The 26,687-nt window shown below is 39.5% G+C and overlaps 1 protein-coding gene across 3 annotated transcripts in view; it reads right to left on the bottom strand.

Moving 5' to 3' along the window:
• The window catches only part of LOC117715751 (C-type lectin domain family 2 member D11-like), a 117,206-nt gene that overhangs the window by 21,062 nt on the left and 69,457 nt on the right, over positions 1-26,687 (bottom strand). Inside the window, exon 6 of one of the 3 annotated variants that reach the window (XM_076940626.1) lies at positions 16,568-17,278. The exons of 1 other annotated variant lie outside the window; for it this stretch is intronic. In XM_076940626.1, the coding sequence (XP_076796741.1) occupies positions 16,744-17,278 (535 nt within the window). In that variant the 3' untranslated portion in view covers positions 16,568-16,743. Of the gene's footprint in view, positions 1-16,567; positions 17,279-26,687 lie in introns of those variants that run through there. One more of the 3 variants, XM_076940625.1, reaches the window with a different exon arrangement.

Below are 26,687 nucleotides of genomic sequence, written 5' to 3'. Positions count from 1 at the left end.
TCCATCCCCCAAATGTGTACATATAAGTATATGTAAAGTTGTTAGAGCTGGTTCAAGCTTGCTTCATCCACCAAGTGTGTATGTGTGCCTGCTTTACATAGTCACCAACTATGCATGCCCTCTTTGAACACTTGAACACACTCTCTGAGGTGGACTTCCCTATTGGACACCTGGAGCAGAGACCCAAAGAGGTAGGTTTAATAAAAGAGAAAGGGAGGTTGTTACTTTTTAAAAAAGAAAGAGGTCATTTCAGATGTGGGTAGGAGTCTCATGCAAGGATGTCTTGGACCCCAGTCAGTTAAAGGGTGAGGAATCATTATTGAATAATTGTGTGATCATGTGACTGCATGATTGTGTGCTGCCTTTCCCTCGGTGTGGGACAAAGTGAATCTAAGAAGAAAAAAATATTTATTGATATTATTCAGCATGTACTTAAGAAAAGAGGAATTGAGGTAAATACTGATCAGGTTACAGATTTCCTCCATTTTCTACAGACAGTCACCCCTGGGACCCAGATCAGGGATGAGATGTAGAAGCATGGGACACAGTAGAAAAAAGACTTTTAGAACTGATATACTAAGAATGAAGGTAGACATGGCTCCTGGTGCATTTTCTATTTGGAGCATACTTAGACAGGCCCCAGCAAGTGACAAGGAGCCCATCTCCACTCCAAATCCTTCTGCCCCCATCCTCATGAGAGAGTTCCCTTGTCACCATGCTAAATAATCTAAAAATAATATTTTTCTTTTGATAAAGACTCATAGAAATTTTTATATTTCCTTAGTTTTGGTTCACCCACCCTCTCCCTTCACTCTTCTTCAGCCCACACAGCCCTAAGTCCTGAATTCCTCCTTTTTTTTTATAACATCACATTTTTTTTACTATTCCTGCAGTTGTGTTGTTAATTCTGGGTTCATTTCCTGCTTGGCAAAATAGGAAAGGCCTAAGAATAGGAACATACAGTACTTTAGTTACTTCTTTTGTTTTAAATTGATTTTATATCAAAATGGGTGTGATATTCAGTTTTATGATTATATTTTTCATCTGTGAAAGAACTCAAGATAAAGGTTTTTCTGGTTATTGGCTCAGAGAAACACTGGTTTGGGAAAAAAGTTTTTCTCTGTGTGTTTTCAGAAGAGGTGATTAAGGTATTTCTATATCCCAGAATTATATGGATCAGACATTACAGAGGTAGGCCTCCAGAAGTCTAGATTCCAGAGAATTCAAACAAAAATTACCTTGATACTAAAACTTGTTTTAAGAATTGTATATTAGCCTTAGTGTATCTACTCATTAAGCAAACTGAGCAGACCTGCTCAAACCTCTGATGTCATGGAATGACAGCTGGATGCATTGAAGGCACAGAGGCTTATCAATTTACTCTTCCCCCCACCCCTCTTCTAATATCTCAATGCCCATATTCAGCTTGAAGAAGTTAATGGAGAGTCAAATTCTCTGGGCTTGGGGACTGAGGTGGTTAATATTAGGCTATCTTTCTAGAGAAAAGTAATGGTTTTATTGGAACAGGAAAGAATAGCTAGAATTGATTACATACCCATGACCTACTGCTATAAATCTGTATAATTGTTACTAAGCTAACGTTATAATTTCTTAGATGGTACAAAATTTATTTTGATTACAAATTCAAGGGTTTCATTGCTATAATTTCTTTCACTAATTCAAAATTCATGGGTACAGAGCTTAGACCCGGTCTTCCTTTAACTTTTTTTAAACTGATCTGAGATAATTAGCCTGTGAGTTAAAGGCCTAATAACAAATTCATGGCTCTGAGTTTATTGTTAGGGTGTTTTCTAGATTATATTTAAAAATAGCTGAGAGGAGTTAACAGACAACAGTCCAGATTGCTTTACATAGATAGTTGGTTTTCAAAAATGCCGTAAGTCCACAGAATTGATGTTACAAACATTTCTGTATTAATGTTCACTTGTCTTGGATTCTAAGAAGAGATTGAGCAACTGTAGGAGTTATTCCATTTGTGGTGAGACAGCCACTAGGCAAAAATTGCCTCTTTTCATCTACAGACAAAATACTGTCCAGAAAAAGGACACACTTGCAGATTAGTCGACTGATTATATCTGCCAAGACAGAGTGATCAGCCCTTCAATATTCTGCATTATGGGTCTGTCAGATGATCCTGGGCCAGAAGGCTGAAGACTCGATGCTCCAATGTTCTGAAGTATAGGGACTGTCTAGGTGGTCAGTGGTCTCTATAAATCGGCTAAGTTTTAGAAGCTATGCTTTGTGATTCTCATATTTTCAGCTAATTCAGTCATTCTGGATTTCTGACAGGGTTGAAAACCCATAGTCTCATAGCTATTTACTTTGAGAGAACAGATTTGAGAGGATGGTTTTCAGATGACATTCGTTCCAAAGCTAAGACATAAGCCAGGTACAGAATTATACTCTTTTAAGTTAAGATAGATAACAATAGTCTTTTTATTGACAATATATTGGATGGGGTATTAGGTCTATCTTGTACCTTACTGTTACAATTTAGTATAGTTATGCTCTAATTATATTTTGAAAGTTTTTTTCTGACAAGAAGGGTGATGTGTAGCTGGATATTTTACAATAAACTCGATAACGTGGGAGGAGTCTGGAGGAGAGAAAAAGGAAAAGGAAGAGAAGAAGCTTGGGAGGAGAGGACCAGAAAAGAAAGGGAAAGATGGCAGCAGATGTGCGCATGTCTCCAGCAGCCTAAGGTAGTTGTAATATCTGGTTAGGTATTGGATAACACCTCTAACCGTGTGAGCATCTTGTTAATTGAGCATTACCAATTATATAAAGCCGTTGGATAATCTTTAAACATTACAGTCTCATTTCTACCAGGTACCGCGTGGATGGCGGGATGGTCTGGGCTCAGCCAAGCACTATGGAGACAGCTAGGTAGATTGGCAGAGCCATCTCCCACACTGGCCTCTAGTGAGTGCCAAGGCTGGTGCTCCCGGCCAGCCGGAGGCAGCTGCCTGAGCTGAGCAGCCGTGAGAACAGGCCTCTGCTCATGGCCTCAGGCCTTGCTTAGTCAGGAAGATGGCGCCCGCTCATTATAAGAAGCTAGATTGGGTGCGGCAGTTTTAAATGTTAAACGTAACAGTTTTTTACCTCTAGTGGTTTGTGAAACCTTCAGTCTCAATCCCAAATTAGCTGCTACACCCTATTTACTGTGTATTTATGTAGTTTTAAAATTATGCTACTGCCTATGCCCAGGACCATGCTACCAGCCCCACCCAGTTCCCTTCCATTCTACCTAGCTTAGCTCCGGACTCCAGCTACAACCAGGCCTCTCTCTCTACCTGCCTCTGCTCCGGGAGGGGTCTTCTTACCTGCACATTTCTGAGAGCCTTGAATCCGCAGATAAAAGATACTCTGATAGCATTATTGTCTTAACTGGCCTCTTAGCCCAATTGCTGGGCACAAATATCTGCTGCCTGGAAATGCAAGCCCTTCCCAAACCACCGTTCGCTCTCTCCTTCTATGGCAAACTCAGTGAGTTGTTCCAATTATTCCCCACCAAATATCTCTGCCAACCCACCCACAGTGGGGCTGGAGGCCGTGGCAGCCCCAAGATCTTACCTGATTGCAGGGTTATCCTCTTTCCAAAGCGGGGCGGAAAAGAACCTGCCTTCCTTACGCCCCACCTTTTCTTCCTGGAAACCGAAAGTCCAGCCTTTGCCTGCCAGCAATTGGTTCAGTGCTTTGATTGACAAATCAAGAACCACTTACGGAACTACAGCTTTGAATCAGAACCTCCCCTTACAGCTGTGCGAACAAGTGAACATCTTTTGTTAGGAATGGTATGATGTGCCTTTAATCACAGCACTAAGAGGTAGAGGTAGAGGCAGAGGCAGAGGCAGAGGCAAACATATATTTGTAATTTCAAACCAAGCCTAGTCTACATAGAAAATTCCAGAACAGGCCAGACTATATACGGAGACTCCATCTCAAAAATCCAACACAAATAAATAAAAACATAAATTTTATATTTATATAAAAATTTAATTTGATGTTTCTGGTCTGGGCCAGAGCACTGAGCAGATCCCAGGCAGCAGCTCCGCACCAAATCTCACAAAACGCAGAGGAAGCAGGCCTCCAAGAAGCTCTAACCCGGGCAGTATCTTAGGTAGGGAGACAGCAACACCTACCCCAAACAGGGAGTGACTGGGACCCACTAGGACCCAGGAATTCACTCCTGAAGTGTTTATAAAAAGATAAAGAGATAAAAAGAGTATGTTCTGTGGGTGTGTGGAGAGGTATGGGAAGGGGATGTCTCAGCAGGCTCATGTAGAGGCATCTCTTCCCTCTTCCCATGAGGGACCAGTCACACTCCTGTATAGTAAAGAATAGAGTTTACTGAGGGCATGGGGAGGGGAGACAGGAGGGTAGTAGAGGAAGAGAGAGAAAGAGAGAGAGAGAGAGAGAGAGAGAGAGAGAGAGAGAGAGAGACAGAGAGAGAGAGGAATAAGGCTGGGGATCCCAGGGTTCCTCCCGCCATGCTGTGGGTAGTTGGCTGGGAAAGCTCTGGGTTCCTCCAGCTGGAAGTTGGGCCTGGATGCTCATTAACTAAAGGCCTCTCCCCAGCTCCTCACGGTTCCTCATGGCGGCGTGGCCCCAACACAGGAGGAAGTCCTTGGGTTTCCAAAACCGGTTTATTCACATGGCTGACAGTAGATGGATCTGATGCATACCCCCTAAAACCCAGGATCGCTGGCCTTCACTTCAGGTACCTCATTAGTATGTAAATCTCTCTAGGGCCTGTTCATGCCCTCCACCTGTGTACTTGACTGAAGGGTGAAGGTGGAATGGAGATTAGACCTCATGTTAGGCCCGACAAGAGAGAGAGAGAAAGAGAGAGAGAGAGAGAGAGAGAGAGAGAGAGAGAGAGAGAGAGAGAGAAGCAGGAGTAGAGAAGTAGAGGCTGGCCATGATCACGTGGAGAGAGGAAGAGGGGGGAGGGGACAGAGAGGCAAGAAGGTAAGAGGATAAGAGTAAGAGAGTAAGAGATTAAAAGAGTAAGAGGAGGGGGCAAGCAGCCCCTTTTATAGTGGACCAGGCCTACCTGGCAGTTGCCAGGTATCTGTGGAGGTGGGGTTTAGACAGAATACTAACAACTACTGGTCTGGAGCACTGTTTTTTTCTGGTCTGGGTCTGAGCACTGAGCAGATCTTGGGCCTCAGCTCTAATCCAAGTAGCAACACCCACCCCACAGAGTACTGACACAACCAAGTTAATAGGAAAGACAGGCTCCAGTCAGAGACAGAGCAGGTAGCATTAAGGAGATCCAGATGGCAAAAGGCAAGCACAAGAACATAAGCATCAGCAACCCAGGATACTTGGCATCATCAGAACCTAGTTCACCCACACTAGAAAGTCCTGAATTCCCCATATCACCAGCAAAGCAAGATTCAGATTTAAAATCATTTCTAATGATGATGATAGAGGACTTTAAAACGGACATAAATAACACTCTCAAAAGATTTGAGGAGAACACAGGTAAACAGGTAGAAGCCCTTAAAGAGGAAACAAAAAAATCCCTTAAAGAATTACAAGAGAACACAACCAAACGGGTGAAGGAATTGAACAAAACCATCCAGGACATAAAAATGGAAGTAGAAACAATCAAGAAATCACAAAGGGAGACTACCCTGGAGATAGAAAACCTAGGAAAGAAATCAGGAGTCATAGACACAAGCATCACCAACAGAATACAAGAGATAGAAGAGAGAATCTCAGGTGCAAAAGATACCATAGAAAATATTGACACAACTGTCAAAGAAAACACAAAATGCAAAAAGTTCTTAACACAAAATATCCAGGAAATCCAGGACACAATGAGAAAGCCAAACCTAAGGATAATAGGTATAGATGAGAGTGAAGATTCCCAACTTAAAAGGCCAATAAATATCTTCAACAAAATTATAAAAAAAACTTCCCTAACCTAAAGAACGAGATGCCCATAAACATACAAGAAGCCTACAGAACACCAAATAGAATAGACCAGAAAAGAAATATCTCCCATCACATAATAATCAAAACACCAAATGCACAAAACAAAGAAAGAATATTAAATGCAATAAGGAAAAAATGCCAAGTAACATATAAAGGCAGACCTATCAGAATTACACCAGACTTCTCACCAGATACTATAAAAGCTAGAAGATGCTGGACAGATGTCATACAGACCCTAAGAGAACACAAATGCCAGCCCAGGCTGCTATACCCAGCAAAACTCTCAATTACCATAGATGGAGAAACCAAGATATTCCATGACAAAACCAAATTTACTCAATATCTTTCCACAAACCCAGCATTACAAACAATAATGGTGAGAAAGCTCCAATACAAGGAGGAAAATTATACTCTAGAAAGAGCAAGAAAGTAATCCTCTTTCAACAAATCCAAAAGAAAATAACCACACAAATAATGCCACTGCTAATAACAAAAATAACAGGAAGCAACAATCGCCTCTCCTTAATATCTCTTAACATCAATGGACTCAATTCCCCATTAAAAAGACATAGCTAATGGACTGGATACATAAACAGGACCCAGCATTTTGCTGCAAGCAGGAAAGCCACCTCAGTGACAAAAACAGACACTACCTTAGAGTAAAAGGCTGGAAAACAATTTTTCAAGCAAATGGTCCTAAGAAACAAGCTGGAGTAGCCATTCCAAAACCTCCAGTCTGAGAACACAAAGGGAGGGACTCATGACACCACCTGTATAGGTAGTTGAGGGTGGCCTTGTCAAGCATCAGTGGAAGGAGAGGGCATGGGTGCCTGAAGTTTTGATTCCCTAGTGTTGGGGAATTTGAGAGCAGGGAGGTGGGAATGGGAGGATGGTGGGAGTACACCCTCATAGAAACTCCCAGAATTATATGGATTAGACATGACAGAGGCAGGCAGCCAGAAGACTAGGTTCCAGAATTCAAACAAAAAATTATCATGATACTAAAATTTGTTTTGAGAATTGTATATTGCAGAATATACAACCTTGGTGTATCTATTCATCAAGCAAGCTGAGCAGACCTGCTCGAACCTCTGATGTCCTGAAATTCCAGCTGGATGCAGTGAAGACACAGCATCAGAGGCTTATTAATTTTACTCTTCGCCTGCCCCTCTTCTAATATCTCAACACCTATAATCAGCTTGAAGAAGTTAACGAAGAGTCGGCGCCCCTATTCCCTGGGCTTGGGGACTGGGGTGGTTAATATTGGGCTATCTTTCTAGGGTAAAGTAGTGATCTTGTTGGTACATGGAAGATTAGCTAGGATTTATTGCATAGCCACAACCTATTGGTAGAAATATGTATAATTGTTATTAAGATGAAGTTATAATTTCTTAAATTGTACAAAATTTACTTTGATTACAAATTTAAGGTTTTCATTGGTATAAGTTTCTTATTGATATAAAAGTGAGATGAATATTGTTACTCTCATAGGCATTGTGCCTATATAACACATTTAGGAATACAAGGCATAGACCTAGTCCTTCTTTAAATTTTGTAACTGATTTGAGATGGTTAGCCTGTGAGTTAAGGGCCTAATGCAAATTCATGGCTCTAAGATTATTGTTAGGGTGTTTTCTATATTTTATTTAGAAATAGCTGAGAGTAGTTAACAGACAACAGTCCAGATTGCTTTACATGGATAGCTATGCTTTGTGCTTCCCATAATTTCAGTTAACTCAGTCATTCTGGATTTCTGATGGGGTTGAAAACTTATAGTCTCATAGCCAATCCTGGATATTTATTTTGAGAGAAAAGATTTGAGAGGATAGTTTTCAGCTGACATTCACTCTAAAGCCAAGAAAAGAGCCAGGTTCAGAACTAAGTCTTTTAGTTAGGAGAGATGACAGAGGTTCTGGTTAGTCAACAAAATGATGGACTGGGTATTAGGTCTATCTTGTACCTTACTGACACAAATTGGTATACTTATGCTCTAATTGTATTTTGAAAGAAAGTTTTATTTTAACAGGAAGGGTGATATGTAGGAGGAGCTAAGGTAGAAGGAGTACAGAGAAGAAGAGGAGGAATAAGGAGAGGAGGAGGAGAAGGAGAGGAGGAGCTAGGTGACAAGAGAGAAAGAGGGGGGGAACATGGAGGCAGATGTCTGAGTGTCTTTGCCAGTCAAAGATAGTTGATATATCTAACTTGGGTATTGGGTTACACTTCTAACTGATATTGAGCATTACAAAACTTATAAAGCCTTTGATTAATATTAAAATTTGTATAAAAGCAAAAAAAGAGTAGGTTCAATAATCTACCTCATTATTTCTAATATCCTTATATTTCTGTATCCCATATCTTTTCAATCTTCTCCTTACCTAATAAGGAAAGAAGGATAGAGAAAAGAAAGGAGAAAAAGAAACACCTGATTCGTTTTTTTAACCTTTAATTTTTTAATTCAACACCATTTGCAAAGCATAATTCCTAAGGCATTTATTTGGCTTCCTTATTTTTAAAGACAGCTTTTCTTGTAGTAAAATATTCTGTCAAAATAAAATACTGTGTACACTTAGATTCGATCTTAACATGAGATTGAAATAAATATAGTTACTTTGCACTAAAAAAAATTACTTTATAGGGGCAAAAGTCAGGATCTGCATTTCAAACAAGGGTTAGTGCATGTTTTAAGACTTTTAATAGTCAAACTGAAATTGGTTTTGTCTCTTCTACAGCATTTATTGTAAGTTGCATTAACTGTATGATTTCCAATTATGTTAGTGTGTTGAAACCTGGCATGTCTGATACAGGGGTCTGTCAACCAGCTGTCCTGAGTATTAGAAAACCTTGATTCTCTGAAAAAAGCTTGGAAGTGCTGGAAGAAGTGAGTTAGGCTTTAAGCAGAAGCAAGGGGGTGGCAGGCTTGATTATTGCTGGTATAACAACTTTAATTCCATTAATTGATGGAACCACTGCTTATGCAATAGCATTGACACAAGGAGTTAAGACAACTATGTTTGTTAACCATCTAGCAAAAAAATGTTACTAATGTATTGAGTATACAAAAGGATTTATATAGGTATCTGGAACAATGAATGATGCTCTGTAACCCAATCAAATTATCTGAAGGAGGTTCAGGGTTCAAGAGTTAGGAGCCAACCCAAGTGTCATGACAAATACCATTGGAGTAGTGTTACTTTTGAAATTCACAATGATTGTCATTATAATTAGAAAAAAAGTTTAAAGACACCTGTAGGATATTTGGCAAACTCCTAACACCTCTCTGGGTGTGTTACCTTTGCATACTGGGATTATAAATCTAAAGAATGCTGCTCTGTTGACCTTTGATGCTGCAGATAATTCCAATAAAATTATCCATGGCCTGAGCTCAGTATTTCCATTTTGGTTAAACCTCAGGAATGGCATATATAGCTTGATTAGGCTAGCCCTTCTTGTCCTGGGAATACTTTTATTCCTGCCCATCATGTTAAAGTTTATCTTTAATAACATCAACATGTTGGCAGCCAAAGTACATGGCTTAAACCTGAAAATGAACCCCCAGATAGAGTTATTAATTTAACAGGCTGGCAAGCCAAGGACGGGTAAGATTCTGCACAGAGCCTTGCCAACCTAAGACAGAAGTACATTGCCTTTGATAATGTATATTCCATGATGGGTAAGGAAAACATTCTTGTCAGAACGACCTAAGACAGGCTTAGTCTTGTTAACGAAATAAAAAAGGGGAAGAGGTGGAGAGCCTTTGGGGCTGCTTGGCAAGAAGCTGACATGGGCCAAGGCAAGGAAAGGGGCTGCTTGGCAAAAATATGACATTGACCAAGGGCAAGGAAGTAGGCTTCAAGCAGGAATCTGACATTAGACCAGAACAAAAGAGTAATTTCAAGTAGAAGCCTAAATCTCGGGATACAACAAAGAAGTAATCTTAGGCAGGAATCTAAGTATTAGGCTAGAACAAAGAAATAATTTCAGACAGGAATCTAAATTTTAGGCTAGAACAAGGAAGTAGGCTTCAGACATGAAAATGACCTTGGGCTAGGGTAAAGAAGTGGGCTCAGATATTTTGGTCATCCTGATAAGCCTTTAGAAACAGTGATCACAAGAGTGTTCACATAACTGGGTTTAATGCCTTGCTTTTTTTTTTTTTTTTTTTTTTTGACTATTTGTGTTTATTGTATTGCTTGTTCCTCGACTATTTGCATCTTTTGTATTCCTAGACCCTCAACCTAGAACTGACCTTAATACATGCATGTAATTAAAATAGTATAAAAGCATAAAGGAAGAGGGGGTATAGGGTAGGGGGTTCTACAGAGGGAAAATGGGGAAAGTAGATGACATCTTTATTGTAAATAAATAAAACATTCAATAAAAAAAACAAAAATTTAATTTGATAATCAAAAAAACTAAGTAATTTAACAAGGGTTGCAATTATGGCTTGCTATAAATCTACTTCTTCTCTCTGTTGATCCTGGAAACTCTGATTCCTTTATTATTGAGGTAGGCACCTTTTTCAGTCTCTCTGATGACATACTGAAAATCCAACCAGAAAAATTTAAATACTCATAATATAGACAACAATATTCATTGTCCCATTATAATTTTAAGCACAGCTAATCCACCTATTCATATGGATAAGCAAAAATCAAAATCCCATCACTAGGCTACCCTGCTTTAATACTTGGTGTCTTTACTTCCAGAGGCCTTTGCTTGATTATCACACATGAGTCTCATACACATGTAAACACATACAACCAGGCTTAGCTGTGCATCATCAAGGTATACAACCAGTGCTTTATTTGATTGAACTTTGTAGACTTAAGGTGTTTCTCTTGCTGTATGATCAACAGTATTCAAAAAGTCAAGATTTTGAATTTTCTTTGTCTCTCAATTGTAAACATAAAATTGTTTCTCATTATGCTTATTCAGTCTCCTAGTTCCTTCTGTTCCACAAAATGTTTTGGTCTTCCTTAAGCTCATCTTACTACTCATGTTATTAACAAATGTATCTCTTTTGTAAACTTATAAGCTATAGGAGACCCACTCAGATCTACCTCTCATGGACCAAATAGACTCTGTCCAGATAAGTACACCTACCTATTCCACAGTGTAGAATTTTTCTCCTGTGTCCCTGAAATTAGGACTCACCCCCAACCAACAAGCCTCTACTCCTGTATTCTCTCTCTCTCTCTCTCTCTCTCTCTCTCTCTCTCTCTCTCTCTCTCTCTCTCTCTATTTCTGTCATCTCTACTACCCTCTCAACTCTCCTCCCCATACCCTAATACTAATAATCTCTATACTATACCTTCCTTTGTAAAACTATTATCAGACACAGACTGAGCAGTTCCAGTAATTGAGCCACAGCTTGAAAGGGCAGCTCTTCATCAAGAGGACCATCCTGCCTGTGCTTCACTGCTGTGTTCATCCTCAGCCTCACAGCCTCTCTCAGTCCATCTTCCTACCATCCAGAGTTGTTGTCCATCCTGAAATAATAGGAGATCCTACCAGTTCCCTGGAACTAACAACATTCATTTTTACCATGCTGTATCAACAGCTTTCTTACTCAAACTTTTTGTGGATGAAAATATTCTGTAACTGATTTTGAATTAAAATGTTTTTCTGCCATATTAAGTATATACTCTTGAGGTAAATTAAGAAAATTAAGTATAAATAAAGCTTGATGAATAAATGTTCTCACTGAAGTTTGCCCTTGCTTATAAAGAAACCTAAAAGGTTCATCTATTTTTCTCCTTTTTTAATTTTTTAATTTGTTGTTTTAAAGTAAAATGAGCTCTTTCCACTATTGCTTAGCCTTGAGGATTATATTCTATCCTCATTATATGTTTAATTTCAAAACACACACAGTTTCTTAAATGTATAAAATGTATATGCCAGACCATCATCTCTTTTAATAATCACAGGAAATCCCATGATAGCAAAAGCTTCAGTTAAGTGCTGAATTACATGATTAGCTGTTCTCCAGTAAGTGTTATATCCCATATAAACTTAGAAAATGTGTCAATAGATCCATGAACATAACAATATTTTCTAAATCCAGGTGTAAGTCATATCCATTTGCCAACTCTCATTTCCTTGTCCCTCCTAGAATTGAATCCTTGTGGGACCATGTGAATATGCATAGGTTTACTAATGGGACAATGTGAACTAATAGCCTTGACTTGTTTATAAGAAATTTGATATTGTATATGTAATTTGTTAACATTAGTATGTAAAGCCTTATGTTCATTCTCTGCAGAAACAAAGGTAAACAAATGATCCACATATTCATTTCCCTTATAAATGAACACAGACAATTTAGTATGAAATCTAATATGAGTAACAAATACCCTACCATCATGAGTTCTTAATTCATTTTGTAACTATAGAAAAAATGTTCTTAAAGGCTCTTCATAATTAGAAATAACTGAAGTATAACTTTGTTTTATAATCTCTATGATATATACTGAGTCTACCACTAAATTAATATCTTATGGATACATTTGAATAGCTCTAATTACAGCATATGAAATATTTTTCTAAACAAAAATATATTTTGTCAAAAGAGTTGATAATCTGAAAGAGTCCAAAAAGCACCTTTAGTTTTTGACCCACCTGTACACATTGTAAGAGCAACTAATAATAGTTCTTGAGCTAGTTCTTGACATCATTTATCACAAATTCATTTTTCTTTAAAAAGTCCCATAATTCACTTTTTTGCAAATGACATTTAAACTGACCTGTAAAATTTATTAAAGCTATCTGCAATGATTTACTCATGGTGTACAAATATTCTACTTTATTTTTAGTTAAAAAAATATAATAGAAGTACAATCATACACATTTATTTGTATACATCTTTAATGACCCATTTGTATCAATAAAGATAGCATGTCTTCTAAAGTATTTAAAGTTTTAGAAAAAGTATGCCTAATATAAATATATTCTAAAGGATGATATTTTTGAGCCAATATTCTAGTTGGGTACTGAAAAGAATTCAACAGTAGCAAATCAATAGGAACACCAATAAGGTAATAGCTCAAAAAAACTCTTCCCAATACAATTTCATCTATTTGTAACTCTTTTTGCTTCTATCATTAATTACCTTTTGCTATCAAGAGCAGGATCTTCCTGTAATGTCATAAACAAATTATGTAGCTGATAAATAGGAATATCTAAAGATGGACTTCACCAATTGATATTTCCAAAAAAAACTTTAAAAATCATTTAAAGTTTTTAAACAATCTGTTTTTAGCTCCATTTTTTGTGGACACACATACTGTCCAGCTACAGGATATCATAAATACTAAACAAGCTGTTCCTTTTCAATCTTTTCAGGAGCTATTATGAATCCAAATGGCTAAAACAAGTCTTGTAAAATTTACAAAACATTTTCTAACTCTACCATACTAGGTCCTGCAAAAAGAACATCATCCATATAATGAGAAATATATAAATGTGGATAGCACTGACTAATAGGATGCAAAGCCTTATCTACACAAATCTGACATATAGTAGGGGAATTCCTCATTCCTTGTGGGAGTACTTTCCATAGAATCTTTATAGGCTCCATCTATAAAATATTAATAAGTTAAATGAACACACTATTGTTCCAAGATCTGAAACATTTATTTGCCCAGACATCAACATATGAAGCAAGGATACATAAGTCATGATGAAATTTTACAAGAGACATGGGGTTGTTTTTAGAATGTATGCCCTGGGAGGTTCTTTTTTGATCTAGCATTTCAACCTGTTAAGTGGGATAATGAACTTCAAATCTCTCTTCTGTATCTGCTTCCTGCTGACATTAGGACACAGAATAGTGTCCCTGGAAGGCTTATTTGGTAGTCAAAGGTTGGGCAATGGGGCATTTATCAAAAGCATCTGATTAGCTAATCCAGATGAAAGACAAGGAATAAGCACATCTGCTGAACTACTGAACACCAGCCTTCAGCAAGTCCAGAGTTGAGCAGCTCCACAGCTGATGACTGGATGGATTCTGTCAGCCAGGTGAAAGTCTGCTAAGACAAATATGGACTGTGAACAGAAATTAAAATTGCCTAGCAAATTGTGAAATGTAAGAAATCCGAAGACCAAGGAAAAATCCTATTTCCAAGAACAGGCAGGTGTACTTATCGTGAATCCATTTGACCTGTGACAGGTTGATCCATTTCCAAGGACACTTAATTCCTTGAAGCTTATGTTTACAAAACTTTAGTTTACAAAAGAATATACATTAGCATTTATTATTGTACTGAAATTCATATTTTAGAAACTTAGTTAACAGGTCTCTTAAAAACCTATAAATGTACAGATTGAACAGAAATATATTTAGCTTAATGAGTGTTATGGATTGCTGCTGTTTTTTCTGCCCCGTCAAAAGAAGTGCCTATGTGCAGGTGAGATCAAGTGAAATCTTATTAGTCAGATAACACTAGGGGCTGTGATTAGGCAGTAGAAAAAGAAGGTGGGGTTGGAAGTTTTAGAGAGAACTTTTCAAAATTCACATACACACACACACACACATACACACACACACATTCTCATTCTCTCTGGCCAGGCCAGACCGTCATTCACAATAAACTCCACATATATACATATATGTTTACACACATACCCATACATCTATACACATGCTGCAGAACATAAATCACACATGCTGAAGAAAGGAAACATTAGAAATAGGTAGCTTTTCCTTTGTCCTGTAATAGAGAAGTATTTTTGGTAAGTGCCTTCTGCAATGACTTTTTAAGCAAAGAGTTACTTCTTTATAACAAGGATTACTCGCCGAAGTTCCAGCTGGCTTGTAAAACTTCCTTTCATACTCACTGTCCTGAGAAATTGGTCTGTAGTCTAACTCTTTGGTATGATGTCTAATTAAGCCATAGACAAAGTTACCTTCTCATGAGAAAAGGAACAGAAAGGACACTTCCTCAGGTTTGCAGCTTACTTATAACACCAGGATACTCTGCTTGAGAAAGTATGCCTCCTCTTTATCTTAGTATGCTAAGATTAACAGAAATCCTTCATTGCCCAGTAGCTAATGAGCTGGGAGCACTCTCCTTCTGCCATTTCTCTGCATAGCTCACTCCAGAATCCTAGGCCCTCCTTTAGGGAGTATTCTTGATTGGAGTATTCTTGATTCACTTAAGGCTGTAAGGGAACAAATTTGGAAATACCTCTGATGTGATGTTGAATTCCCCATGATAGGAAAAAGGAGGAAGTGGTGTTAGTGACAGTCAACATTCCTGAGGGATTTTGCCACCAAATATTGGCACACCCCAACAAACAAAGGCCTGCCCACAGATTTAAGAGACTCACAGCCATCCTAATGACATCTAAATGGTAGCTGTGTTATCAGGTTCTTTATGAGAGTCTAAAAGGTCATTGCCTGTACCCAATTAGGCTGTCAGGATCCAGCAAGACGTTATGGGAACCTTGGCTAATATTGGGGAGTTTCCCCAACCAAGAAATGTCAGGTGTTTGACAAACAATTCTCTAGTCCCACAGGAAGTCACAGGCAAATGTATAGCAAAGAAAGGAAAGGAGATGGACCGATCCTCAGGTCAGGATGATCAGACTAGATGCTGCTACCTCCTTTTGTTTTGGGGGAGGGATAATCATGAATTTCTGGAATCTGTTTGGAAATCAGCTGTGACCTTCCCAGTCCCCAGTTATCATAAGCCAGTATTGGTCCATGAGGACAAATGGAAAAGGTCAATGGACTGGGTGTTCAGAAGCCCCATGAGTATGAACACAAATGATGACCCTCTACTATCAGCTTTAGGGAAACAAATGAACTTTATTTGGGTTAATTAATGGTTATATAGCTTTGGGGAATATCCGGGGTGGACAAAGGTCATTGAGTGAAGGTTAAGTTACAGGGATGCCTCATTAGCATGGGGAGGCACTTCAGGAACCCCAGGTACTTGCTGAACAGGTTTCTTATGGAGGTGGGTTAGAGGTAAGAGTTGGACCTGTAATTTCCTGAGGGCTATGTAACATTCCTTAGGTAGGCAATGTGATCCAGGATCCTCCAGGTAAAGAAAGGGAAGCCCCACTGACAGAGGGAATCCAGTATTTTGCACTGAGCTCAGGGCTTGCCAGTAATGTCAGACTTTGACCTTAGCAGCAGGATTTTCTAATGAATGACACTCTCTATCACAACATGCACATTGTGGTTTTCCAAATTACAATTTGCCTCCCTTTTTTTCTCCCAAATTCTAATAATATTGTCCTTCAGGACATTTCTGAGTTTGAAGATTCCTTTATTAATGAGACTGAGAAGCCATAGGGAGGACCTCCATTTTTCCTGTGCTTCATGTAAGGGCCCCAAAGTTTCTGGTAACAGCATGTGTAATGTCCTTTGGAGTTTGACTCCATGAAAAATTCTCAACACTCTTCCTTTCCAATTTTACATTAAACAAAGATTTCATTTGTATTCAGAGCATTAGGATTTTAACAATGCCTTTCATTTTTAATCAGTTAATATGCAATTATTATTTTTAAAGTCCCAAGTAAAGACTCATTTGGCTGTTTAATTCCTAAAAGTTATTTATTTATTTATTTAGCCAGATATGTACCTGCTCTTGCTTTCTTTTCTTAATTTTTTAAAAATTCTAGGTGTTGTGTTTTATAAAAAGATAAGATGAGAGGGAATATGATTGGTGGAAGTATATTCAGGTAAAGGGGGTGCCTCCACAGGCCCAGGCTGAGGCGTCCCTTAGCCCTGAGATACCAGCCACACAATTGTATAATATAGAACAGAGTTTATTCAGGGCATAAGGAGGGGAGTATAGTGGGTAGTAGAGACAGAAAAAGGCAGAGAGAGAGAAAGAGTGATAGAGCAGAGGAGTAGAAGCCATCCTTGAACAGGTGGAGAGAGAGCAGATAGGGGAACAGGGAGAGAAGGGTAAGGGGTGAGAGGATAGAGCAGAAGCAAGAAGGCAAGAGCAAGAAAGAGCCGAAGGGAGGAGCAGTCAGGCATATCTGGCCATTGTCAGGTAACTGTGCAGTAGAGCTTAGACAAAAAGACAACATTCCCCAGTTTGGTTCAATTAAAAGAGAAAAAATTGCAAAGAGGTGATGGTGGAACAGGATAGGGTCATTGTGATCTTTAGTTACTTCCTGCTGATTTGGGGGTGATGTCTTAGGAGAGTTGGCTGTTTCCTTGCTGTCCAGGTCCTGTGGAACAGTCTGTGGATAGATCAGAAGGAACAGGTCCAGTAGAAGTGTCTGTGTCAGTGAGAGATGATTGAAGCATCTGGAGGTTGCTTCCCTGGAGCTGCCTAGGTGTAGTGAGTGCCTGAAATTGACAAGATGCTGAACCATAGATACAAACAAACATATGCACACACACAAACACACACACACACATATACATATTTTCTACCATATATATATATATATATGGTATATATATATATTAGGCATATATATGTATATATGTGTGTGTATATATACACATATATGTGTATATATATATATGTATATATATATGTATATACATATACATATACATATACATATATATATATATATATATGTAGAGAATAAACCTAAGTACCTTTGGGAGAAAGAAATTTCTTCTTAGATATGTATTTGACAACCAGAGGAATCCTACCCTCAGGAATATCTGAAATAGGGAGTAAATGGAAACTTCAGGCGGTTGATTAGCAGGGGTATTAATCTTGATAGAGTCTCTTTGATCCAGGAGACGTAGATTTGAGTAGGTTTCCTGTAGTTTATAAATTTACAAAAGAGGTAACAACATGAGTTAACAACATGAACAGCCTTTAAGGTGAGCTTTTTGTGTATCAGAAGGAACAAGAACGGCTTTTTACTTCTGTCTAGGGGGCTGAATATATATAATGAGAAACAAGTTTAAGTTTATAGTTGAGAGATAAAGAATATTCAAAACCTTGACTTTGTAAATATAGTTAATCATATTTTAGTTAAAACACAATCCAAGAAATCTGAAACTTTGATTTTGTAATTATATAGCTAAATCGTATAGTGGAAATGTTTTTCTTGGGGTTAAAAACTCTATTGGTTAGTGTCAGGACAATGGCTTAGCAAGAAGAGGAAATATGAAACCTTTAGTCAATGGAAACAGAGTTTAGGTAAGGAAGTAACTGATTACATCTGTGAAAGCATATATCTGAACTTGTATATTGTTTATCATGAAGTCTGTAAGAAATCTGGCAGTCTTAGCTAGTTAATGAATTTATTAATGAATAAATACAGTGGTAGAATGTGGGAATAAACCGCTGTGGAGAAAACCCGGGGGGAGGAGCGGGGCTTTTCACGACAACGTTGGGTCCTGATAACACATCGAAATAACTTTCGAAAGTCGAAAGGCTGGAAGCTTTTGGCCATGGCAGGCCCCAGTAATACAGGAAGTCCGCGGGTTCCAAGAGTTTTATTGCCATGGTGTAGTAGTTGGATCTGGATGTGCAACCCCCCCCCCCCCCCCAGTTCAAGTCGGGGGAGCTGGCTTAAATAGGGAGGGGGGAAAGACGAGGGACGGGAAGGAATAACTTACTTTAGCTATGCTCCCTGGCCTTTAGGTAACTCATGAATATGGAAATCTCTAGAAGCTGAAGACTGTAGTCACATCCTCTACCTATAGGTGTGGATGGTGATGCAAACCTCTCTAGGAGGAGCTGCTCTGAGCCAAAGGAGTCTGCAAGGTGCAGATTAATGGAGATGTAGATAGACTGCCTGTAGGAGCCTGGATTCCGGAGGCCTGGCCAAATACCTGCCATTTCTCCGTGGGAGTCAGGGTTCAAAAGCCCATGCCCAGCCAAGAATTAAGACATCCTTCCATGGCCCGACAGTACCTTAGAGTAGAGCTAGGTCTGTTTTCTGGGAGTCACGGTACAGTTACCTTAGCTGTCAATGTAGGCAGAAATCTGGGGAAGAGTAAATTATAATCTAGGAGTCATGTATTAACTTTAAAATGACTAAGTTCATCTATAGTTCACTGGCTAAACAGTTCCCTGTGGTCTCTATGGCAACTTGGGCATAGTCAGTCTGGCTTTCAAGCCCAGAAGATGAAGAGCCTTTTGGGAAGAGCATTTTTCCCTGTGGAATAGATACCTGTAAAATGAGAAATGACCCACCTTGATTTAGAAAATGTGAGTCACTTGTCTCTTAGGTATCCAGTCTTTTCAGTGTTTCATGGTGCTTATCATAACACAATCCAGGCAGTCTCTAGTAGCTCTTTGTCCATTATCATCTGAGACCTTGGAGGGTAAGCTCTGAGAATCTCTGTCTGTCCTAAGCTTAATTATATTAGTAATTAGCAGACTTCTGACAAGATTGAGAGCTGTAGGGATTGGTCATATCTGAGTTGGACAACTTGTGTTTGTTAAATGACTCATTTGAGAATGTATTTAGTAAACAGACCGTAACACAGTAGTAGTAAAAATCATTATTTCCCGAGGCAGGCTAGGAATGAACACCTTAATTTTTAAGTAACTTTGACAGGTTGCATAGATAGAAAAACACATTTTGCATTAGTAGAGAAACACTTGGCTTAGAGTTGGCATAGACCAGAATGTAAAGAAATAAGAGAGCTGACAATGGTGGCTTGAGACAGTGGTGACAGAAAGTGAATGTGTCCAGGCAGGTTCAGGACTGTGACAGGAACTTAGTGGGCAGGCAGGCCATGGGAATTGGCCAGCCTGCAGAGTGAGAGACCAGCATGCATGCATGTGCAGTTGAGGCGCCCATGCACACTCCGCCTGAGGAGCACACATCACAAGAAGCCACAATAGTGGTGGCAACAGAGTCAAGGGATCAGGGCAGGGCTGCAGTGCACCTGGGCTCCCAGCCTGCTGAGTCATAGGCAAAATGGGCACCTCAGCAAAAGGATCAAGAGAGGGCAGTGTGGTCAAGCAAATGGTGTGGGGCTTCTTCCTAGCAGCCAGAAGCCCCAGCCCAGTGCTTCCTGCTGTGGGCAGGCATTGCCCCAACCCGGCCTGTCAAAGTCTGTGGTGGCCATGGGAAAGGAAGCTCCTAAAGCAATTCCAATCAAGAAGGAGTTAAGAAGGCAGGGACAGCACAGGGCTGAGGTGGGAGTAGCCAGCAGGAGAGTGTGCCTGTAGCAGTCCTTCCTGCCCTGCAGCGCTGGCACAGGGCTGTGTGCATGCTTTTCATGCAGCAGTGGTGGCAGGGCTCAAGCTCACTTCATGAGTCCTGGGAAGAACACAGAAAGCACAAAGGGGCAGGGCAAAAGCTGCTTTTCTCAAGGATGTAGCAGAGCTTGAGCATCCAGGCAGTGGTGGTGGCAGCCTTGGTGGACAGAACACAGGAGCCCCACTTGAGAGAGAGTACAGATGAAGACCAGCCAATTGGGTCCAAGTAGGGTTATTAACTACACCTACCAGCGTTCTAAGGATGCGAATTAAAAACCAGAGAGACTTCCAGCCAGGCCAGATCACCACATTGTCATGTAGGAGTCTGGGGACTAAGCTCTTGGCCAGTGCCCTGAGCAAAGGAGAGCAGTTTACACAGGCCAGGAATTTCTCTGAAATGAGAAAGGAACCATCTCAGAGGAGAGAGGAAAAGCTCGCCCAAGGGAAAGTGTCCTAGAACAAAGGTCAGTGAAAAGCCTGAATGTCTTCTTACTCAAGGGGAGAACAGGGGCAGCTCCAACCTCAAAAACTCTCTCCTGGGACTATGCAGACTTTTATGCTGACCAGAGGAGGGAAGGGGCTTACCAGTTCTCCATGTTTCCACTAGCAAACATTGGCTCTCCATGTGGTAGCAGGAGAGATGCAAACCTGCAGAGTCTCTAAATCCAAGTCTCAGCATGAAATGTTGTGTTTTATAAAAAGATAAGGCTAGAGGGAACATGTTTGGTAAAGGTGTAGTCAGGTATGGAGGAAGGAGGTGCCTCCACAGTCCAATGCTCAGGCACCCCTTCCCTCTGAAGGTCCAGCCATATGATGGTATAGTATAGAATAGAGTTTATTCAGGACTGGGGGGGTGGGGTGAGGGGGCGGGGTATGTGAGTTGAGAAGGTAGTAGAGACAGAGAAAGGTGAAGAGAGAAAATAGAGGAGAAGAGGCCGGCCATGAACACATGGAGAGAGATGGGAGAGGGGATGGAGAGAGAAAGGAAAGGGGTGAGGACAGAGCAGGAGAAAGAAAGAGGCAAGTGGACAAGCAGCCCTTTTTTAGTGAGTCAGGTATACCTGGCCATTGCCAGAAAACTGTGGGCAGAGCTTAGACAAAATGCTAACACTAGGTATTTATAATGGACAATCTCAAGTATTTACAAAACCAGATAAAATGATAAGATAAAGTCCCAGACTGAGATACCTTCTCTCAAAGAACTTAGGGTTGTTGCTAGGGGGAAGAAAGAAAATGGTTTCAGCTATGGGTATATATAGCTTAGGTTAAAAAAAAAAATCTACATTCTTCACAAACTTGCTTTTTTTGCTATGTATGAGCACTGCTTCCCAGGATATCCAATATTCTTTTGATGAAATAAACAAGCAAGCAAACCAGAATTAAAATAAAGAAAGAGAGAAGAATTTAAAAACAAAACACTGAAACAAGACAGTTTTCAAACCACAGAAGATAGATTCCCTTCAGAAGATTGAAACAGAACTCCCACAGGATCCTTCATTTCCATAATTTACCATGAACCTAAAATGTCAGAGGATTTGTTGGTGTTTGTGGGTGTCCAGCCTCACACTGCACCTCACCTCTCCCCTTTCCTTTGAAGCACTGTGGATCTTCAAAACACAAGCCCCAGCAGGACAGGTAACTAACTGCCTTAGGGGTGCACATTGCAAGCTGTGCTGTTAGAGTTTCCTTCACTCAGGGACATAAGAAGCATGGTCTACAGCAACTTCCTGTGATTCACCAAGTGCTTATTACCAAATACAGAGTGAACTAGCAACCTAAACGCACACACACAGGCACATACACATATAACATATACACACACATACACAAACAAAAATACACACATACACTGAAAACAAAAAAGAAAGAGAAAGAAAGAAAGAGAGAGAGAGCAAGAGAGAGAGAGAGAAAGAAAGAAAGAAAGAAAGAAAGAAAGAAAGAAAGAAAGAAAGAAGGAAGGAAGGAAAATATCAGAAATAAAATAAAATCCCAAACCCAAATAAACCAACTGTCACATCCAAAAGAAACTCAGGACAAATGGCTGACTTTCATGCCTACTGTCATAAGACAATGCAAAGCTTGCTTAACACCTTTGACCCCTCACAGCTCTTTTTACCCTCACCCCTGCACTAAACCTCCAGCTCATCACCTCCGTTTCCCTCAGCCTCTCATCTATGCACAACCCTGCCATTTTAGCCATGCTGTCTCTTGCCTTCCTCTCTCATTGTCCTTCCCTCTCTCATCTCTCATGACCAAGCTGAATCTGCTAACCACATTCAGTCTGTAAGTCTCTGTCCCTGCTGTAGACTCTTCCAGACAACTCTGAGTATACTCTCCCTCATATCTACAATAAAACCTCCCCCTTATACATACCTTGGAATTGTCATGTCTTCACTTTATTCACTGAACAAACAAAACCTATGGCTCAGCCCTTATAATTAATTCATTGCTCACTTCTCTTGCCCCAGTTATATTTAAGTGTTACATACAGTAATACTCCAATAGAGTAACCAATAAAACAGAGGCCTCAAAGCATCTCCTCTTCTACAGAGACCCACCATGACAAACTAACTATCATTCATGAAGTTCTTCTCCACTAAGCTCCTCTCTGCCCTTTTTAGTTTGATTCAGATTGTAATGAATACATATCAATGTCTCCTTCCTGCAGGAGGTCTGTGGAAATGGGCTCTGTCTTCACCAGGCCCATGGAAGCCTTGGCAGCCTCTGCAGCATTCATCTCTGAGCTGAGTCTCAGCCACAGGAAGATTGAAATTAAAACTAAAGAAGAATTACTGTTTTCAATCTGAGACAGTTCCAAATAAGCCCACTTGTGACTGGATCCCATTTATCAGATGGCGTGTTAACTTTCACCCTTTTGAGTGGAACATCCACTCAACATGAAGTTCTTTATCTCTCAGAGAAACAGAATCACAAGATAGGAGAGGGAATTGAAACATGGACTGAATTGTATGAAGAACCAGCTTGGCTCCATCTTAGGCTTCAAAGCCATCTTATAGGAAAGACAAACTAGGTTCATTCCTGTTTATGATCTAACCTGTTTCTCAAGGATTAGACTATGCCCCACCAGGAACCTTACCTAACATGGTTCTGTGTGTTACAGGAATGGCAATTATATATTGTTTCAAGAAGTGGTTTATAACCATCAAAAAACCCTACATTTGTCTCAAAAGGTTATATGACCACCTATGACTAATTCAATATGACTACCAGTTGCTATGACTATCTTGGTACGCATTAATTAATTTGACCAGGATGATTTGGGTCAGTAATTATTCTTCTTCCATCTTTGAGATTAACATGTACCATAAATAAAATAATTAAAACTGCTAAGTGCAATTTCAATATGAGGAAGTATTTATTTCTTTTAGAAAGAGTCACACCATTTATATGAAATAAAATGGATTGAACAAAGAACAAGGTGAAACGAAGTAGACACAAAACACTAAGAAACATATTTTCCTGAATGAGATATAATGTATTCATTTAATAATAATAACAATAAAACAATTTAAAACAGGCACAGAAGTTGGGAAGCAGTGGCGCCCGCCTTTAATCCCAGCATTTGGGAGGCAGAGGCAGGTGGATTTCTGAGTTCAAGGCCAGTCTGGTCTACAGAGTGAGTTTCAGGACAGCCAGGGCTACACAGAGAAACCCTGTCTCGAAAAAAACAAAAAACAAAAAACAACAACAACAAAAAAGGCACAGAATACTAGAACTTTTGTTGGGTTCAGGGTAGAAGCAGAGAAAACTCATTTCAGAGATAGAAGATGAAAAATAAAAGCTTTATTTTCTGAATGCTCTAAGAGGCTGCCAGTTTAGGATCTGAACCACAAATCCGAAGAGACATTATACAACATTTTTGTAGGATGAGTACACAAAGTGAGGAGGAGCAGGGTGGACTGTTGCACTGACCAATTTTATTTATATACAAGGGCTTAAGAAAAGGAAGTTAACATTGGTTTCTGGGACTTAACAGGGGCACATGGTTTCAGGATCCTTGTGTCAGCCTCTGCAGCCAGGTCCCCTGTTGGACTCTGGTCCAGAATTTTACAGTGATAAGGGAACAAAGGGGTGAGCAAGCTGCATGTAGTCAATTAAGTCAAGACAAGCAACACAGTTATGACTTGTGCCCCTTAGTTTAGGTAACAGAATAACAGCATCTTCCCTCTTTACATCCTTTACTGGTTAAACAGACAAACATGAAACATCTGAAGAAGGAGGATAGGAGCTGGCACCTGAGATGATGAACTCAGTTTGGATCTGCTAGCAGGATGGAATCATTCCTGAGATGGCAAACTCAGGAAACTACCTCCTAATACTAAATTTTTTTTATTACTTTTTAATTTTTTTTATTTTGCTGTATGAGTAAAACACAAATTTGAAACTCACAGGACAACTTTGTGGGATTGGGTCCCTTCTTCTACCATGAGAATCCAGGTGCCAAACTCAAGTTGTCAGGCTTAGTGTCAGGGTAACAGGACCTTCTGAGCCAAGTCACTGGCTCTGAATAAACACTTTAATAAATAGTAAAGATATGTTGTGTGTGGTAATACACAGCTCTAATTCCAACACACACACATGAAAGGGGATGAGCACCCAGATAAGTAGTGGATATTTGCTAAGCATGTGTGAGAAGGTTTAATCTATATTATCAGTAGAGTTAAAATGACAAGGCTAAACAAAGAGAAGCATGTGACATAACATTTTGACCCTTTTGGGACTTCTCACTGCAAAGTAGTGAATGATCACATAAAAATTAAAATATTTTGTTCTTACAAATTAATAATATGTAAACTACTTCAAGGAATACAATGCTTAAGAAGTCTCAGTAATTAACTGTCTTGATAATAAATGAATCTAAAAAAGAATAAAATTCAATGATATACTTATGTTTGAAATTCTCAAAAAAGAAAAAAGAAAAGAAAATGAGATTCTTTAGGACATGTTCTTAGTCCCCTTTAACTAAAAAAAAGGAAAAGTGAGAATTAAGTCTAAAAGTATTTTGACCAGCATTCTTTATTAATTAAATGAATAATATTAATGTTGGTTTTAACCCTGTCTAGGCCTCCCTTCATGTTGGTCATTTAACTTTGTAAAAGAATGTTGATGATTGATAATTCTAAAAATATTTGAAGGCCACAGAAAAACAATGACCTTTTGTGATAACAGAATCATTTTACAGTATTATTTGCCCTTCATTATTTAAGGCTCCAGTCATTCAAGGAAACAACTAATTAAAAAAAAACCTTCATATCTGGTCATAAAAGTAGAGGTTACCACCTTCCCATTTTTGACCCAGAATTGTTCCTGTCTAAAAAAAAATGCAGGAATAAAACTGGAACAGAGACTGAAGGAAAGGCCATTCAGTGATCAACCCAACTCTGGCTCCATCCCATGGGCAAGCACCACACTCTGACACTATTTTTTTACTGATGCAAAGTTGTACATTCAGACAGAAGCCTAGCATGACTGTCTAGCATGGTGTCAACTAACCTGCACCCCTAGGAGCTCCCAGAGTCTAAGGCACCAACCAAAAAGTACACATGAGCTGGTCTGTGGCTCCCAGGACATATATAGCTTGGGTCTACCTTGTGTAGCCTCAGTAGAAGAGAATGCACCTAATCCTATAGAGAACTGATGCCCTAGGAAAGGAAGATGCCCAAAGTGGGATGGGTGGAGATGGGTAGGGGCATGGCAGGGTGGGGTGGGGGGAGCACCCACTCAGAAGCAAAGGGGGGAGGTAAGGGGTAAAGAACTTTGGAAGGGGGGACCAGGAGGAGGCATGTAATGTATTGTAAATAAATAAAATAATTAAGAAACAAGAAAAGAAAAAAGGTAGGGGTTACTAATACTGATGTTATTTAGTTTATGATTCAGATATGAGTACCAGCTCATACCTGAATACCTATTTATTTAAGGCACATTCATGATGTCCCCAGCACACATGTGAATAGTTCTCAGAGGTAGTTGTCAACTTGGAAGTCATCACATATTATGCACTGATTATGAAAATGATTTTACCAGACTGCTAAGGAGGCAGCAACAGTAGATAACATGGTATGTATCTGTCAGAATTGCTATGACATACTCTCTACCTAGGACACAAAATTACTAGCACTGTAAAGTGCTTCTGCACTTGCTACAAATCCACTTCCTAGGTATATAGCCCCTGCCACTGCTGATCCTGTTACTCAGGAAGCCATGTGTTTCATCTCCATGGATGGGAACCCTAAAGCAAAAAAAAAAAAAAAAAAAAAAAAAAAAAAAAAAAAGATTTCTGCAGAGTCTGCCAATTCATTCACTCCTGCAATCATATCTTACTCTTCTTCTCCACTTATTTATAATAGGAATAAGAAACACAGTCCACCAGAATGCCATACACTAGTTTTACACCTAGGGACTTTTACATACTCAAGGTTTGATTTGATCACCAGACCTCTGTCACTCGTCCCAGTTGAACCCTGTAATGTGTGTACAATGCTTGCTGCCATGTTCAAATGAACTGCAGCAGTGGGTAGCCTCACAAGGGTGATTTTCAACACTCTCGAAGTA

Source organism: Arvicanthis niloticus, chromosome 9 (assembly GCF_011762505.2).
Source record: "Arvicanthis niloticus isolate mArvNil1 chromosome 9, mArvNil1.pat.X, whole genome shotgun sequence".
NCBI lineage: Eukaryota > Metazoa > Chordata > Mammalia > Rodentia > Muridae > Arvicanthis > Arvicanthis niloticus.
Note: the sequence above shows the minus strand (reverse complement) of the source record. Positions and strands in the feature narration are given on the sequence as shown.